This window comes from Papio anubis, chromosome 17 (genome assembly GCF_008728515.1).
Source record: "Papio anubis isolate 15944 chromosome 17, Panubis1.0, whole genome shotgun sequence".
Classification (NCBI taxonomy): Eukaryota; Metazoa; Chordata; class Mammalia; order Primates; family Cercopithecidae; genus Papio; species Papio anubis.
The window spans coordinates 8,897,299-8,915,212 of NC_044992.1; the positions used below are offsets into that span (position 1 = coordinate 8,897,299).

At 42.9% G+C, this 17,914-nt stretch overlaps 1 protein-coding gene across 5 annotated transcripts in view; it reads right to left on the reverse strand.

Annotated features, from left to right (window-relative positions):
• Nucleotides 1–17,914, reverse strand: part of STX8 (syntaxin 8) — a 330,836-nt gene that overhangs the window by 113,170 nt on the left and 199,752 nt on the right. For all 5 annotated transcript variants that reach the window (XR_002517971.1, XR_002517972.1, XM_017950346.2 and 2 more), the window contains exon 7: nt 12,773–12,874. Coding sequence is in view for 3 of the 5 variants with exons in the window: in XM_017950346.2 (XP_017805835.1) it covers nt 12,773–12,874 (102 nt within the window). In the remaining 2 variants the exon portion in view is untranslated. The remainder of the gene's footprint in view (nt 1–12,772; nt 12,875–17,914) is intronic.

The following is a 17,914-nucleotide window of genomic DNA, read 5'->3' on the forward strand; positions in this document are numbered from 1 at the left end:
GGGAGGGGAACAGTTTAAACTGACTGAGGAAGACATGCTTTAAAAAAAAAAAAAAAAAAAAAAGAGCAACTTAAGAAGTGGGACCCGCCTTATTTATCTTTCTAAAAATGATAGCTAGGTAGATATTTGCTATATTATTATTATTATTATTGTTTATATATATTTTTTGAGATGGAGGTTTGCTCTGGTTGTCCAGGCTAGAGGGCAGTGGTGCGATCTCAGCTCACTGCAACCTCTGCCTCCTGGGTTCAAGCAATTCTCCTGCCTCAGACTCCTGAGTAGCTGTGATTACAAGTGTGCACCACCACACCCGGCTAATTTTTTTTGTATTTTTAGTAGAGACAGGGTTTCACCATGTTGGCCAGGCTGGTCTCGAACTCTTGACCTCAGGTGATCCACCCGCTTCGGCCTCCCAAAGAACTGGGATTATAGGCATGAGCTGCCCCGCCTGGCCGATATTTGATATATTATTATACTATAACCCTGTAGGGGTTGCAGTTTATATAAATATGGTCAGAGTTACAGTCTTATACCTTTTTCTGTACTAATAAATAGATTTCATTATTATTTTAAATGACTACCTAATTGTGACAAAGAACCAGAAATAGGATGAGGAGAACAAAGTGATGAGGAGAAGAGAAAGTAATGAAGAGAAAAGAGAGTTCCTAGTTCGAACAAACAGGCCTGGTGGCTGCCTAGATAGACATGAGATCCCAAAGTAGTATATTGTGACATGTTTTATTTGGCCCACGTGGTATTTTTTTTTTTAATGTGAATTTATTTTCAACATTAAAATATTGGGACATTTCACTTAGAGATCCAGATTTCAGGCTTCTCTTAAAACCAATAAACAGATGAGGTAGGAATTCTCAGCTTGCATTCCCACTTAGTAAAAATCTGCTGTTAGGCCGGGCGCGGTGGCTCACGCCTGTAATCCCAGCACTTTGGGAGGCCGAGGCGGGCGGATCACAAGGTCAGGAGATCGAGACCACGGTGAAACCCCGTTTCTACTAAAAATACAAAAAATTAGCCGGGCGCGGTGGCGGGCGCCTATAGTCCCAGCTACTCAGGAGGCTGAGGCAGGAGAATGGCGTGAACCCGGGAGGCGGAGCTTGCAGTGAGCCGAGATTGTGCCACTGCACTCCAGCGTGGGCAACAGAGCGAGACTCCGACTCAAAAAAAAAAAAAAAAAATCTGCTGTTGACGGCTCTAGTTTGCCACTGGAGATAATCAAAGCTGCCCACTTCCTGAATGAAGGCTTCCCTGTCTGGCCCTTGAAGGCATTTAAAGAGATGAAGGAAGTCTGGGGCCTGAAAAAATAGGAAGCCTGGAAGAGGAAGCTTATTTTGGGATAAAGAACATGTGGAGATGGAAAGGGTGTTTCGGGCAATCAAGAGAAACTTACTAGCTGATAGATTCAAGTGAAGTCTGGGTCTGAGATGTGGAACTGTGAGTTACCCATGAAGTTAAACAGAAAAGCAGATGAAGTGGCTTAAAGAAAATGTATCAAGGAAAAGAGAGCAGAGGACTGAGCCTTACGTATTGTTCTCAAAAGACAGGAAGGCTGGGCGCGGTGGCTCACGCCTGTAATCCCAGCACTTCGGGAGGCCGAGGTGGGCGGATCATGAGGCTAGGAGTTCGAGACCCAGCCTGACCAACATGGTGAAACGCTGTCTCTACTAAAAATACAAAAAATTAGCCGGGCGTGGTGGTGTGCGCCTGTAATTCCAGCGACTCAGGAGGCTGAGGCAGGAGAATCGCTTGAACCCAGGAGATGGAGGTTGCAGTGAGCAGAGATCACACCATTGATCTCTAGCCTGTGCAATGGAGCAAGACTCTGTCTCGGAAAAAAATAAATAAATAAATAAGAGAGAGAAGTTCTGAGAGAGAGAGAGGGGAAGAGGGGAAAAATGAGAGGCCATGGAGAACAAAACGAGCACCACAGGTTCCATGATCTGGTCCCAGCCCTTCTAGCTTCATCTCCACACCTCTCAGTAAGCAGCCTCGATCCCAGCCAGACAGGCTGTCTTAGGGAAACCTGGTGTTGTCAATGCCTTCTTCACATCTATTTCCCCCTGCCTGGAATGCTCTTTTCTCCTCTCTGCCTGTGTTACGTTTTTGTTTGTTGGTTTGTTTTTTGAAACGGAGTCTCGCTTTGTCCGCCTGGCTGGAGTGCAGTGGGGTGATGTCGGTTCACCGCAACCTCTGCCTTCTGGGTTCAAGTGATTCTCCTGCTTCAGCCTCCCGGGTAGCTGGGACTCCAGGCATGCACCACCACGCCCGGCTAATTTGTGTATTTTTAGAAGAGACGGGGTTTCACCATGTTGGCCAGGCTGGTCTTCAACTCCTGACCTCAAGTGATCCGCCCGCCTCGGCCTCCCAAAGTGCTGGGATTACAGGTGTGAGCCACCGCGCCCGGCCTGCGTTACATTTCTATTCACCTTTCTCTAATGAGTTCAGGCCCACACTTCACCACTATGCTATATACGTATGTAAGAAGTCTGCACTTGCAGTCTGTAACTATATATATATATATAAAAATCTTTTAAAAAGGCAAAAAATGAGCCCGAGATGCCCCAAATGCCCAAGAGATGCCTGTCACAGTATCCCCTGCAACACCGTCACATCGCCCCGCGTTTGCTTCCTTCCCATTTGATTGAGCCCTCCGTGAGGTCAGGGACCAGGACGTCTTCATTTTATTCTCGATGGTGTTCAACAGAAAAAAGGAAGGGAAGGAATGAGCAACCGATGTGGCGGGATAAATCTTGACATAACGCTGGGTCACAGAAGTCAAGGAAACAGAGCTATTTCTGCCAGACAGAACCATCTCAAATACGAGAAGTTATTCCAGGAGAATGAGGGCTGATGAGAAGCGCTGGATTTCAGCGAGAATCTGCCACTCATAAGGTTGGGGTGGGGGATGGTTTCTGATACATCATTGGAACATAATTTGGAAATATATATCAAAAGGCTTAACACTGTTCGCACCCTCAGGCTGAATACATCTACTTGGGAAACACATCTGTAATGGACAATGTGGGGTTTTTTTGTTTGCTTTTGCTTTTTTTTTTTTCCCTGTCCAGATCCAAGCTTTCTGTTTTGAAGGTGCTCCTGTCACATGACCTCTTGGTAGGGGGCAGCTTCTCACTTCCCGTCTAGGACGCCAAAGCCACCAGATTCTTCCTCAGACTCCCTTAAGAGAGGCAGAGACACCGTTCAGCAACTCTGGCCTCACCATCCAGACCAGGACCTTCTTGCCAAGGACAGCTGCTCTGTGCCCTGGCCCTGCAGCTGTCACTTATCTGGGCCTCAAATAACCTTCTAGTCAGTGCAGCCAGAGCCAGTCTCTGATTCTGGTTCCTAGAAGTATCCTAATTGAAATCCTACCTGAGAGAAAAAGATCCTAAATATAAAAAAAAAAAAAAGTGCTATGCATTTAATGTAGCATGATTTACATAGCAAAATGTGGGAATAAACTAAGGCCCCCCAAACCATAAGTAAATGATGGTATGGCTACTTGATAAAATGGTACTCACCATTAGAAGTAAAATATAGCATAATGTTAAAAAACAGAAGGTTTGTTGTTGTTGTTTTTGAGGCAGAGTCTTGCTCTCTTGCCCAGGCTGGAGTGCAGCGGCACGATCTCAGCTCACTGCAACCTCTACCTCCCAGGTTCAAGCGATTCTCCTGCCTCAGCCTTCCCAATAGCTGGGATTACAGGCGCCTGTGATCACGCCTGGCTAATTTTTGTATTTTTAGTAGCGACGGGGTTTTGCCATGTTGGCCAGGCTGGTCTCACACTCCTGACCTCAAGTGATCCACCTGCCTCGGCCTCCCAAAGAGCTGGAATTACAGGTGTGAGCCACCATGCCCGGCCAAAAGAAGGATTTAAAAATACATTATCATCATCTTGTAAAAAATTAGTTGCAGAAGAAATGACTAGGAGTTATAAAACATTAGGCAAATAAGTATTTTTCCTTAAAAATTCCACTTAATTTTAAAATTACAAAAGTAATACAGGCTTATTGTAAAATATTCTGAAGACACAGAAAGAAAACATTGATGGGCCGGGCGCAGTGGCTCATGCCTCTAATCCCAGCACTTTGGGAGGCTTGAGGCGGGCGGATCACGAGGTCAGGAGATTGAGACCATCCTGGCTAACACGGTGAAACCCCATCTCTACTAAAAGTACAAAACATTAGCCGGGCCTGGTGGTGGGCGCCTGTAGTCCCAGCTACTCAGGAGGCTGAGGCAGGAGAATGGTGTGAACCCGGGAGGCGGTACTTACAGTGAGCCGAGATTGCGCCACTGCACTCCAGCCCGGGTGACAGAGCGAGACTCTGTCTCAAAAAAAAAAAAAAAAAAAAAGAAAAGAAAAGAAAACATTGATGATCCCAACACCCAGCCCCCTGCCTTGCCCATGCCCCCCATTCCCAACATCACCAATGGTGACCACGTGCCCCTCCACACCTCTCTTCAGACTCTAACCAACACTGCAAATGTACGTCTCTCTCCTCGTTTTCTTTCCTCTCTTCCTCCCTCCTTTTCCTTAAGTGGGACCATAGTATATATACTCCCTGCTCATTTTGGTTTGGCTTTTCACTCACCAGACTCAGAAGCAGCTTGTCTACCTAATTCTTCAGAACTCTGCTCCTGTGTCACAGCCTCTTGGAAACCTCTGAGCCCTTGGTTGACTCAGACCTGTCTGTACCACCTGCAGTCATTAGTGATTTACAGCATATGTCCCCCTCTCTCCTACACTCTAAGTCCTATCTACCTTTTACCTTTTTATGAGACAAGGTCTCATCATTACCCAGGCTGAAGTGCAGTGGCACGGTCACAGCTCACTGTAGCCCTGAACTCCTAGGTTTGAGGGATCCTCCCATCCCAGCCTCCCAAGTAGCTGGGACTACAGGCGTGAGCCACTGTGCCCAATCCTATCTACATTTTTAGCTCCAGTTTCTAGCCCAGTCCCTGGCACACAGATGATATCCACTAACTGTGCTGGCAAGGATGAAGAAGAGAACAGATGAATGGGAAAACCTGAGGACAAGATGGTTTTGAAGGCAGATAGGCACTGGTGAAGGACAAGGCATTTCTCCACTGATACTGAATTAAGGATGACACAGCGGGTACAGAAAGACACATTAGAATGTAAAGGAAAAGGGGGCTGAGTGATTTAACTAGCTTACCTCAATGAACCATGATAAGGGAAAGAAGAAAAAGTTAAAGCAATAGCCAAATAGAAATATTCTTGATAAACAGTAGGATAAGTAAAGGAACTGGCATAGATCCTTCTTTGTCCAGATTAATTGCTTATGCTTGTGGTAAAACATTAAAAATAATTCTCTGAGAGACAAAAGTAGCTCCAAAGTCTGTTAAATAAACTAGACTACTTACAACTCAGTTTCTGACCTGTTTTATAAGATTCAAAAGAGCTAATATGAAAAAAAGCATGTTGGTCAGGCACAGTGTCATACATCTGTAATCCCAGCACTTTGGGAGGCTGAGGCAGGCAGATCGCTTGAGTCCAGGAGTTTGAGACCAGCCTGGACAACATGGTGAAATTCTGTCTATAAAAAATAAAATAAAAATTAGCCAGGCACGATAGCGAGTGCCTGTAGTCCCAGGTACTCAGCAGGCTCAGGTGGGAGGCTCACTTAAGCCTGGGAGATGGAGGTTGCAGTGAGCTGAGATCATGCCACTACACTCCAGCCTGGGTGACAGACCAGACAGACCCTGTCCCAAGAAAAAGGGAAAAAAAAAAAAAAAAAAAAAAAAAAGCAAGCCAGTTGTGGTGGCTCACACCTGTAATCCCAGTGCTTTGGAAGGCTGAGGCAGGCAATCACTTGAGGCTGGGGGGTTGAGGCCGGCCTAAGCAACACGGTGAAACCCCGTCTCTACTAAAAATGCTAAAATTAGCCAGGTATGGTGGTGCACACCTGTAATCCCAGCTATTTGGGAGGCTGAGGCAGGAGAATCACTTCAACTCAGGAGGTGGAGGTTGCAGTGAGCCAAGATTGCGCTATTGCACACCAGCCTGGGCGAAAGAGCAAGACTCCGTCTCAGAAAACAAAAATGAATTAAACCCCACATCTTATCATAGCTGGCATTTATAGTGGACTCACTAGTATTGGTCACTGTGTCACCTAACTGTTCTCACTTAGTCTACAGAACAATCACGTGTACTAGTCATTGCTACCCTCCTTTTAGAGTGAAGGAAACTGAGACTTAGAGACGCAAGCAGCTCTGTAAGTCATCCAGGCTGTAAGTGGCAGATCCCAAATTGTTCCCCAGGACTGTCGGATGCCACACCTGTGCTGCATGCTCTTAACCAGGGTCCTGCCCCACCGGCCTAAGATCACATTCTGATGAGCTAAAGGCAGATCCCATGGTCGTCGATTGAGACGGCATCAGTGCAACGTCAGCTGGGTTGATTTCTAACCACATCACTGAAACGCTACTAAAATCACAATAAATGTGCTTAGACAACATTACGTAATAGTCAATATGCTGAGAAGCAAGACTGTCCGTCCAGCCGAGTCATTCAGAATTCTTCGTCTGGTCTTTCACAATTGGCGCCCTCTGTCAGACTCAGACAAGGCTCTATTTTGAATTCTAATGAGGACCAGGCACACTGAATATTTAAACTGCAATTACAAAGATCCTACTTTTATGTAAATGTCCTTAATGGAAGTAACAGATCTGAAAATACATAGAGGTACCCGTGGAAAATATCAGTCTAATTTGCATTGAGAAGCTAGAAAAAAAAAACAAAAACAAAAACACAGTATTGTTTTCTACTTGATGCTATCACTGGGGTGGGATTGGGGGAGGAAAAGGGAGGAAAATCCACACAAAGATCTCGGTAAAAATTTTAAAGCCTGTGCTCCTGAGTGAAAGGTTCACAAAGAGGTACTTGAATCCCTTGTTAAGAACTGAACAAACAAATTCATCATCGGGCCTCTCTCCTGTGTGGCCCCTTGCAGTTCAGTCTGTATTCATAACTAGAAATTCTCTCACTGCTCAAGCATCTATGACTGATATATCGGGCCATCAAGGAAGATATGCCAAGGGTGGCGAAACAAAAGGCCATTTCATGATTCACAACCTATTTTCACACTCCTTTGTGTAAAATGATGATGTGGTGGCTGCTATCCACACTGCACCTGAGTCCTCTTAGTTAAACAGTGATAGAATGTCCTGTGAACGGCAATTGAGTTACACTCGACTGGGCTGCTTAATTTCCCCCCGCCCCAAAGTTAAAGTACACCTTGCTTGCACAGTTTCATTAAGGATGTGTATGTGTTCATATATAAAACGGCCAATGTGGCTTTGCACTTGAGAAGAGCAGGTGGTTGGTTAACTCTTCACTATATCTCGAAGCTCTTGCACCAACCCCCTGCCTCTTAAATGTCTTTATTAAGATCATAATTTAACGGCCTGGCATTTGGGCATTCTCTTCAAGATGCTAACATTTATTAAATGAAATATGCCTTTTTTTTCCTGATTTGTCCTCTGGTTGATTCTCTCTTTTGCTGATACCAAATATGTTCACTGGGTTTTTTATTTCAGTTACCTATTATTTCTAGAAGTTCTATCTGGTTGCTTTTCAAAATTTCTATGTTACTTACAGTTTTCGGGTTTCTCAAGATGCATTCAAGCTTGTCATTTTAAAAATATATTTTAAAAAGTGGAATTGAGTTTATAAATCAATGTCTGGTAATTCTACTACTGCAATTCTGTTCAGATTCATGTCCATGGTCTACTGCTGGTCCTCACTCATGCTGTGCTGTCTCTGGGTATGCTAGAGTATCTTTGACTATGTGCTGGTCATCGCCCTTAGAAATTTATTTTTAGTTAACTCCTAGCATCTTAGAACAAATATGCTTTCCTCCAGAGGCATTTCATTTGTTTTTGCCAGGCACCTCTAGCTATAACAGGTGAGTCTGCCTCAAACCAAATTCACCTCGAGCTGTAACAGTGAGTCTGCCTCAAACCAAATTCACCTCAAGCTATAACAGGTGAGTGTGCCTCAAACCAAATTCACCTCCAGCTATAACAGGTGAGTCTGCCTCAAACCAAATTCACCTCGAGCTATAACAGGTGAGTGTGCGTCAAACCAAATTCACCTCTAGCTATAACAGGCGTCTGCCTGAAACCAAATTCACCTCCAGCTATAACAGGTGAATCTACTTTAAACCAAATTCACCTCCAGCTATAACAGGTGAGTCTGCCTCAAACCAAATTCACCTCGAGCTATAACAGGTGAGTGTGCCTCAAACCAAATTCACCTCCAGCTATAACAGGTGAGTGTGCCTCAAACCAAATTCACCTCCAGCTATAACAGGTGAAGATCTGCACTTTAAATAAATTCCTCAGCTATAACAGGTGAGTCTGCCTCAAACCAAATGCACCTCGAGCTATAACAGGTGAGTCTGCCTTAAACCAAATTAATGGTATGATGTTTCCTGGTCCACCCTGAGTATGTACGTCCAGGGGGCAAATTCATATGTGGGCCTTTCTATGACCACAAGCTGTCAATAATTGTATTTTCTCCAATAATTGTATTTTCTCCCCTTTTTCTTCTCCTATTCTGCTCAGTGCCAACCCTGCCTTTTCCACAACCCCCCACGCCAAGTTTAGTTCTAGTTCACTTTTACTCTGAGGATGTAGCTCTTTGGGGTCCCAGTTTATTGTGGGAAGAGTCTCCCATTACACTTCCTAATTAGAGTGGGTGCCCAGGGACTTAATTTCCATCCCACCTGCCTGCCCCTCTCAGGCTACAGAAGTCTCTGACTTTATCAGTTTAAAAAAAAATTATTTTTACATTTATTTATTTATTTATTTTTCCGAAATGGAGTCTTGCTCTTTCGCCCAGGCTGCAGTGCAGTGGCGCGATCTCGGCTCACTGCAACTTCCGCCTCCTGGGATAAAGGTGGAGAGAATAGCTTGAGGCAGGAGAATCACTTGAACCCGGGAGACAGAGGTTGCAGGGAGCTGAGATCACACCATTACACTACAGCCTTGGCAACAAGAGCGAGACTCCGTCTCAAAAACAAAACAAAACAAACAAAAAAAGAAAACATTGGAAAGTATGTAAGAGTTTAGAGGCTGAAAGCAAAACCAAGCCAGGCTAGTATGAAGGTTCCTCAAACATTTAAACACTGAATTACCATTTTATCCAACAATTCTACTTCTGGATATATACACAAAAAAGGTAAGACTTGAGCAGCTATTTGTACAGCAACATTTATGGTGGCATTATTCACAATAGCCAAAAAGTGGAACCTGTGTCCACTGACAAGCAAAATGTGATATATATATATATATAATGGAATATTATTCAGTCTTCAAAAGGACTGAAATTCTGATACATGCTACAACATGAATGAATCTTGAAGACATTATCCTAAATAAGCCAGATACAAAAGTATACATATGATCCCGCTTACAGTAGGTACCTAGAATAATATTTACAGAGACAAAGTAGAAAAGAAGTCACCAGGGGCTGAAGGAGGGAGGAATAGGGAGTTACTGTCTTGGATAAATTTCAGTTTGGGATGTTAAAAAAAAATGGCTGGGTGCAGTGGTTCACACCTGTAATCCCAGCACTTTGGGAGGCTGAGGAGGGTGGATCACCTGAGGTTGGGAGTTCAAGACCAGCCTGACTAACATGGAGAAACCCCATCTCTACTAAAAATACAAAATTAGCTGGGCGTGGTGGCGCATGCCTGCAAATCCCAGCTACTGTGGAGGCTGAGGCAAGAGAATCACTTGAACCCGGGAGGCAGAGGTTGCAGTGAGCTGAGATTGTGCCACTGCACTCCAGCCTGGGTGACAGAGTGAGACTCTGTCTCAAAAAAAAAAGAATAAAGAATTTTCTTTTTTCAGTATCTACTTAACACTGCTATACCAATGAACTTCCTTCTGAATCATTACATATAATTCTGTGACAGATTATTTATATATATATATAATTAAATAAAATGAGGCATGAGATAAATGTATAGTTAACTTATTTTAAAATGTAGACATAAGTTTTAAAAATGTATTTTAGTACTTCTGGGATTCCTTAAATTTTTCTCTATTTTCAAAAAAAAAACAGTACTTAAGAGTCTAGTTCAGAAGACATGACACTTCTGGGTAAAAATACTACACACCAGATAATAACATCAAATTAGAAATTGGCAACAGTGTAAGAAACATTCTACATTCATTATGACTTCATGAGTGACATGTGAGTTACTATGTTGCAAACACAAAAACATCCCAACATGTCTATGAATATATTCATTCCAAACTAGCAACATAATTGCTGAGAAAAACAACATATATAACATTGTATGTCTTCCTGCTTTAGACATATAGTAACAAGAGCTAATACCAGTACTTGCTCATGGCACTTGCAATGTGCCAAAGATGGTTCTAAGTGATATATATATTAGATTGGTGCCACAGTCTCTGCAGTAATGGCAAAAACCATGTTTCCTTTTGCACCAACCTAATATATACATATATATTATATACACGCACTCATTAATTTCTTGTAACAATCCTTTGAGGTCTATATCTTTATTATCCCCATTTCAAAGATGGGAAAATCGTGGCAGAAGGGAATTTTAGCTTTCCTGAGGTCACGCAGCTATGAGAGGTGAAGCCTGGGTGAGGCCAGGCTCCAGAGCCCACTCTCGTGACACTACGCTCTGGCACCTCTCACATACGTATGGAAAGCTGGGGAAGGTGCCCAGCACTCGACACGACACAGTCCATACAACTGAATTTTGACAACCAAGTTCTCCACTTTCTTCTAATGAGGAAACTGAGGTCCAGAGAATAAGAGAGAGGTGGGAGTGAATTCATCTCTCGCATCTTTAAAGCTTCAGGATCCAGCATAGATAATAAAGTCCCAGAAGTTATGCGAGAAGATTGATAAAGCCAAACTGAGGAGCAGAAGCACAGGGTGGGGTGGTCGGGCAGGACAGAGGTGATAAAGGGTCTGAAGGAGGCCCCGTGGGGCTCCACTACCTCTGAGCTTCCAGAGTCTCTATGTGCCTGACTCTCTCTCACCCCATTGTTCTAGCCTTCTTTCTTACTGAGCAAACACAGCCAGGGAAGGTGATGCTTCTGAAGCTGCACATCTCAGGGACCCTTGCCCAGAGCTTCTAAAGTGGATCGATGAAGAGGATTCACTACATTTTTCACATTAAAAAAGGCTGAAAGTTTGGCAAAATATCTGTTCAGATCTCTAGGTTTTTTTTTTTTTAATTGCTTTTTTTTTTTTTTTTTTTAAAAGACACAAGGTTTCACTCTGTCACTCAGGTGGGAGTACAGTAGCACGATCATGGCTCACTGCAGCCTCAACCTCCTGGGCTCAAGTGATACTCCTGACACAGTGTTACAAAACTGGCTTAACCAGGACCTACTCAAGCGGGAAGGCCAGTCCACACTCACAGAGCCAGAAACACAGCAATGCTTTCTGAGGTCCACCGTATGACTCCAGAGGAATCTGCATGTGCAATGCTTAGGGCAGGTTGCTCACAGCTTCGGCCATTTCTAGACAAAGAATTAACAGTTTGTAGTAGTGGGTTATCTGTGTTTCTTGCTAAATTCATCTAAGCTAGTATGATGCTAAAATTTATCTCCTAAACTGGGATACTTCAGGCACATACCACCATGCCTGGCTAATTTTTTAAATTAATTAATAATTTTGAGACAGGGTCTCATGCTGTCACCCAGGCTGGAGTGCAGTGGCACAATCTCAGCTCACTGCAACCTTCAAGCAATCCTCCCTCTTCAGCCTCCCGAGTAGCTGGGACTCCTACAGGTGTGTGCCACAATGTCTGGCTATTTTTTTGTATCTTTAGTGGAGACAGGGTCTCGCCATGTTGCCCAGACTCCTAATTTTTAATTTTCTTTTTACAGAGACAGAGGTCTTGCTATGTTGCCCAGGCTGGTCTCACACTCCTGAGCCACCGCACACGGCCTGTGATTCTATTTTTCATAAATATGTCAGCTTTAGAAACTTGGTGCACCTTTGTGAGACGAAGCACTGAAAAACAATCACTGTGATTACTACTGCTGTTCCCATCATTTATCATGTACCTTTGGGCAAGGCACTGTGCACAGGCAATACACAATTTAAACCTCACCAAAGTCTGCATCAGAATTTCTGCGGAACAAGCACCTGCAGCAGAACTGCTTGGTACGCTTGTTAAATAACGAACATTCTTGAACTCCACCCTAGATCTAGTCAGTCAGAATCCCTAGGGGAAAGCCTCAGGATCAGTATTTTAAGCAAGCCCTCCAAGCGATTTTTATCTTGGCATATAAATCCCCATTTTACATACAAGGTATCAAGAGGTAAAGTGACTTGACAAAGACAGCATCACGAAACATAGGATTTGAACTCAATTAAGCTTGTGGTTATTTTAAGACGGCACAAAAGCAAGTGGGATCTCCTTTAAAACCCGCCAACCAGTATAATGTTACACGATTTCCCAAACCATTAATCTCTGTAAACACACAGAAAGAACTCTTTTAAATTAAAAAAAAAAAAAATGAATGATACGCCCTCTGAACTCCACACAATTCATTTCATTCTGACCAGATTTAACCTTCGTTTAGCAATTTCAGTGCTGCATCAAATGGCACTGCCTGTATCAGAAGAGCAACCAAATCCCCGCAGCGATGAGACAAACAGGAAACTCAGAGCAGAGTAAATCCACAAGCTATGACAGAAACAGAGCCGTAAAAAGTAGCTATCTCTTACCACAAGAGGTTGACTTTCTGTCCACCAGGTTTACACGCCTGGTTTCAGTGCGAAGTTTTTCATCTGTGTTCTCCACCAGGTTGGCAAGGTCGTCAATTATCTCTAGAAAGGAAAGATACATGATTACTATTCCTGAAATCACCTGGTTCACATCACAGTATCACAGCTGTGGTTGTTCTTCCTAGCAATAATGATCTCAAGTGCAGTAATTGAAAAGGCACAGAACTCAGGTCGATTCTTTGAAAACGGTGATTCTGATTGTAAAAGGAAAAAAAAAAAAAGAGTAGTAAAGAAGAAAACTGATTTAACACAATTCCAGCAGACAGGAGAAATGCCACGTTCAGAGGAAAGAAAGCATGACCTACCGAATTTATGCCTAGCCAAGCTGTCATTCAAGTATAAAGGAACAGACAGGCCGCGTGCGGTGGCTCACGCCTATAATCCCAGCACTTTGGGAGGCTGAGGAGGGAGGATTGCCTGAGGTCAGGAGTTCGAGACCAGCCTGGTCAACATAGTGAAACCCTTTCGCTACTAAAAATAAAAAAATTAGCCGGGTGTGGTGGTGTGCACCTGTAATCCCAGCTACTTGGGAGGCTGAGGCAGGAGAATTGCTTGAACCCAGGAGGCAGAGGTTGCACTGAGCCACCACTGCATTCCAGCCTGGGCGACAAAAAAAAAAAAAAGGAACAGACACCATAGTAGACTTCAGGGACTACCTGGGCCCTTCTTGAGAAAACTACATGATGAAGAAATCAAGCCAATCAAAAGATAAATAAAGAGATGATGGAGAGAACTGAATCCATTTAAATACTGAACTAAGAGTAAACAAAACGTGGATTAGATAACAGAAAGCTACAGAAATGTCACAACAGTAACAATGTAATTCCAACTGAAAAATTAGTCAGTGGTTGCCAGTGGGGAAGGAAGGTGAAAAGTTGAAAGTGCTAATTTCTTCATCTCTCGCAGTGAGGCATATTGAGCAGTTGAAAAGTTAATCATACAGAAATGTGTAGCCTTTTAAAATCACCAAAACTTTAATGTTTTTTGTTAAGCTTGAGGGATCTTTTAGTAATTACTATCTCTTGTAAAGAATCCTTGATTGTGGGCTGGGTGTGGTGGCTCACACCTATAATCCCAGCACTTTGGGAGGCTGAGGCAGGCGGATCACCTGAGGTTTAGAGTTCGAGACTAGCCTGACCAACGTGGTGAAACCCAGTCTCTACTAAAAATACAAAATTAGCCGGTCATATGGTGGTGCATGCCTGTAATCCTAGCTACTAGGGAGGCTGAGGCAGGAGACTTGCTTGATTCTGGGAGGTGGAGGTTGCAGTGAGCCGAGATAGCACCACTGCACTCCAGTTTGGGCGACAGAGAGAGACTCAGTCTCACAAAAAAAAAAAAAAGAAAAGAAAAGAAAAGAAAAAGAATCCTTGATGTGAAATTCGTTTCCTTTTTAACTCTAATCCTTTTAACTGAAACTGAGCCCTTCACAACATTTAAAATAGCATATATAGTACGATCTTAACTATGTAAAATTATTTGTATCCATCTTTTTATATTTACAAATCTATAGGGATATATGTGAATAATATTAATTTAATGCTAATAATGATTATTTCTAGATGGTAGGATGCTGTGTGACTGCTGCCTGCTTCCTCGCATTTTTCTGTGTTGCATGAATTTCTTTCTTTCTGTTTTTTTTAAGAGACAGGGTCTTGCTCTGTTACCCAGATGGGATACAGGGTACCGTGATAGCTCACTGCAGTCTTCAAGGTTCTAGCAATCCTCCCATCTCAACCTCCTGAGTAGCTGAGACTGTAAGCATGTGCCACTACTCCCAGGTAACTGTTTAAATGTTGTGTAGAGATGAGGCCCTGCTATGTCACCCATGCTGGTCTCAAACTCCTGGCCTCAAGAGATCCTCTTGCATCAGCCTCTCAAAGTGTTAGGATCACAACCACGAGCCACTGTGCCTGGCCTGAATTTCTTACAGTGAACATATATAGTCGTGTGCCACATAATGACGTTTCCGTTAATGACGGACCACGTCTACGACAGCGGTACCATAAGTGGTACAGTATTATGATGTTATAATACCATATTTTTAGTGTATCTTTTCTATGTTTGGATACAGAATTTTTTTTTTTTTTTTTTGAGATGGAGTCTCACTTTTGTTGCCCAGGCGGGAGTAGAGTGGCGTGATAGCGGCTCACCACAACCTCTGCCTCTCAAGTTCAAGCGATTCTCCTGCATCAGCCTGCTGGGATTACAGGTGCGCACGATTCATAATTTTTGTATTTTTGTATTTTTAGTAGAGATGGGGTTTCATCATGTTGGCCAGGCTGGTCTCGAACTCCTGACCTCAAATGATCCACCCGCCTCGGCTTCCCAAAGGGCTGGGATTACAGGCGTAAGCCACTGCACCTGGCCATATTTACCATCTTGTTACAACTGCTTACATGCAATAACATGCTGTACAGGTTTTTAGCCTACGGGCAATAGGTCATACCATACATACAGTCTAGGTGTGTAGCAGGCTTTACCATCTAGTGCTGCGTGAGTACCCTCCATGATGTTCGCACAATTATATAACTACCTAACGACACATTTCTCAGAACATATCCCTGTCAAGGAATGTATGACTATTATATTTTTCTTTTTTTTTCCCTCCTTCCTTCTCCCTCCTTCCTGTTTTTATAGTAACTGCTTTGGAGACATGTTGTTCAATACCAGTCACCATTTTTCTTAAAGCATTAAGTAAAGCAAACAAGGAAATCAAATGAAGTTTCCAGAATGATGTGTGAGCTGAATTCTGAAAGCCACATGGGTGAAAAAGCAGGAAAAGGGCAACCCATGCAAAAAGAATCGTATCTGAAAGGCACAAAGGAGTTGGGTGCTCCTGCTTCTTGCCTCCTGCAGCACTTCCTACAAACCTCTTACTTATAGACCCTATAGTTACATTCCACCGATTTGTTTACATGTCTTTAACAGGAAGATTATGATATAAACTAATTTTTATGCATCCTTATACCTCCCACACCTGGGAGAATGCCTTATATACAGCAAGATAAAACAAATATGAAAAGGTAAAGACAATGAATGGGCTGGTGGGTCATGCCTGTAATCCCAGCACTCTGGGAGGCCGAGGTGGGCGGATCACCAGGTCAGGAGTTTGAGACCAGCCTGGCCAACATGGTGAAACTCCGTCTCTACTAAAAATACAAAAATTAGACAGGCATGGTAGTGCACGCCTGTAATTCCAGATATTTGTCAGGCTGAGGCAGGAGAAATGCTTGAACCCAGGAGTTGGAGGTTGCAGTGAGCTGAGATCATACTACTGTACTCCAGCCTGGGCAACAGAGCAAGACTCTGTCTTGGGGAAAAAACAAACAAACAAACAGTGTCCTAACTTACCTTTGTTTCTAGTCCTGATTCATTTTAATTTATTTTCCATACAATACTCAGAGCGTATTTTAATTCTCTCATATTTCAATGAGTTAAAATTTAAATAGCCACATGTATCGAACAACTCAGCTCTAAAGCAAGAACTTAAAAAAGAAACCAAGAAAACACACACACACGCGCCCTACCAAGAGGTATAGTTTTAAAATAAAAATTAACAGAAGAAATAAAATTGAATACTAAAAATGTATGATTCAAGAAAGGGGTAAAGAGGAACAAAGAATAGATGGGACAAAAAGAACAGAAATATAATATCTATCTGGCATGCTTAAATTCAACTGTATCAATAGTTGCATTAATGTAAACAGACTAAACTTTTCAATTAAAAAACAAAGGATATCAAGCAAGCTTTTTTTTTTTTTTTTTGAGATGGAGTCTTGCTCTGTTGCCCAGGCTGGAGTGCAGTGGCGTGATCTCGGCTCACTGCAAGCTCTGCCTCCCGGATTCACGCCATTCTCCAACTCAGCCTCCCAATTAGCTGGGACTACAGGCGCCCGCCACCAGGCCCTGTCAATTTTTTTTGTCTTTTTTAGTAGAGACGGGGTTTCACCGTGTTAGCCAGGATGGTCTCGATCTCCTGACCTCACGATCCGCCCACCTCGGCCTCCCAAAGTGCCAGGATTATAAGCGTGAGCCACTGCGCCCGGCCTTTTTTTCCTTTCTTTAATTATACTTTAAGTTCTAGGTACATGTGCACAACATGCAGGTTTGTTACCTAGGTATACATGTGCCATGTCGGTTTGCTGCACCCATCAACAACTCGTCACTTACTTTAGGTATTTCTCCTAATGCCATCCCTCCCCCAGAAAGATTTTTTTAAAAAGATGACACAACTATATACTTTGCTATGGAACTCACTATAAGGCACAGTGTTTGCCTGGGAAAGTTGGCAAAGCTATAATAATATCAGACCAGGCAGACTTCTAGAAAAGGAATATTATTAGATATAAAAAGGAACTTCTCATCATGATGAAAGGACACATGTCAAAAATGGGAAATTCTGTCATTATTTGAAAATTAAGGAAAACAACTCCGATTTCCCCACAGGGCAAAGATGAAATTCCAAGAGAAAGCAGAAAATATACTGAAATGAGTACGAAGGACAACTGCTATAGACTGGATGTTTGTGTGCCTTCAAAATTACACTGAAGCCTCATCACCAGTGATGATATTTCGATGTGGGGCCTTTGGGAGGTGAATGGTGAGGAGAGTAAAGCCTGCATGAATGAATGAATCCCGTTCCATGCATGAGATTTATGACCTTATAAAAGAGTTCCTAGAGAGCTCCCTCATGTCTTCCACCAAGTGAAGTTACAATGAAGACAGCTGTCTATGAACCAGGAAACAGACCCTCACCAGACACCAGATCTGTAGGCACCTTGATCTTGACTTCCCAGCCTCCATAACGGTGATAATTTCTGTTGTTTATAAGTCATCCAGTTGATGGCATTTTACTATAGCAGCTTGAATAGAACAAGACAACAATGTAGCACACAAGTTTTTGGGATGCTACTAAAGCGGTACTTAGGGAGAAATTTATTGCTCTAAATGCATATATTAGTAAAGAAGAAAGATGTAAAATCAATGATCAGACTCAAGCAGATAATAATATGATCATCTCAATAAATGCAGAAAAAGGGTATGATGAAATTCAGTGTCCATTCATGATACAAATTCTCA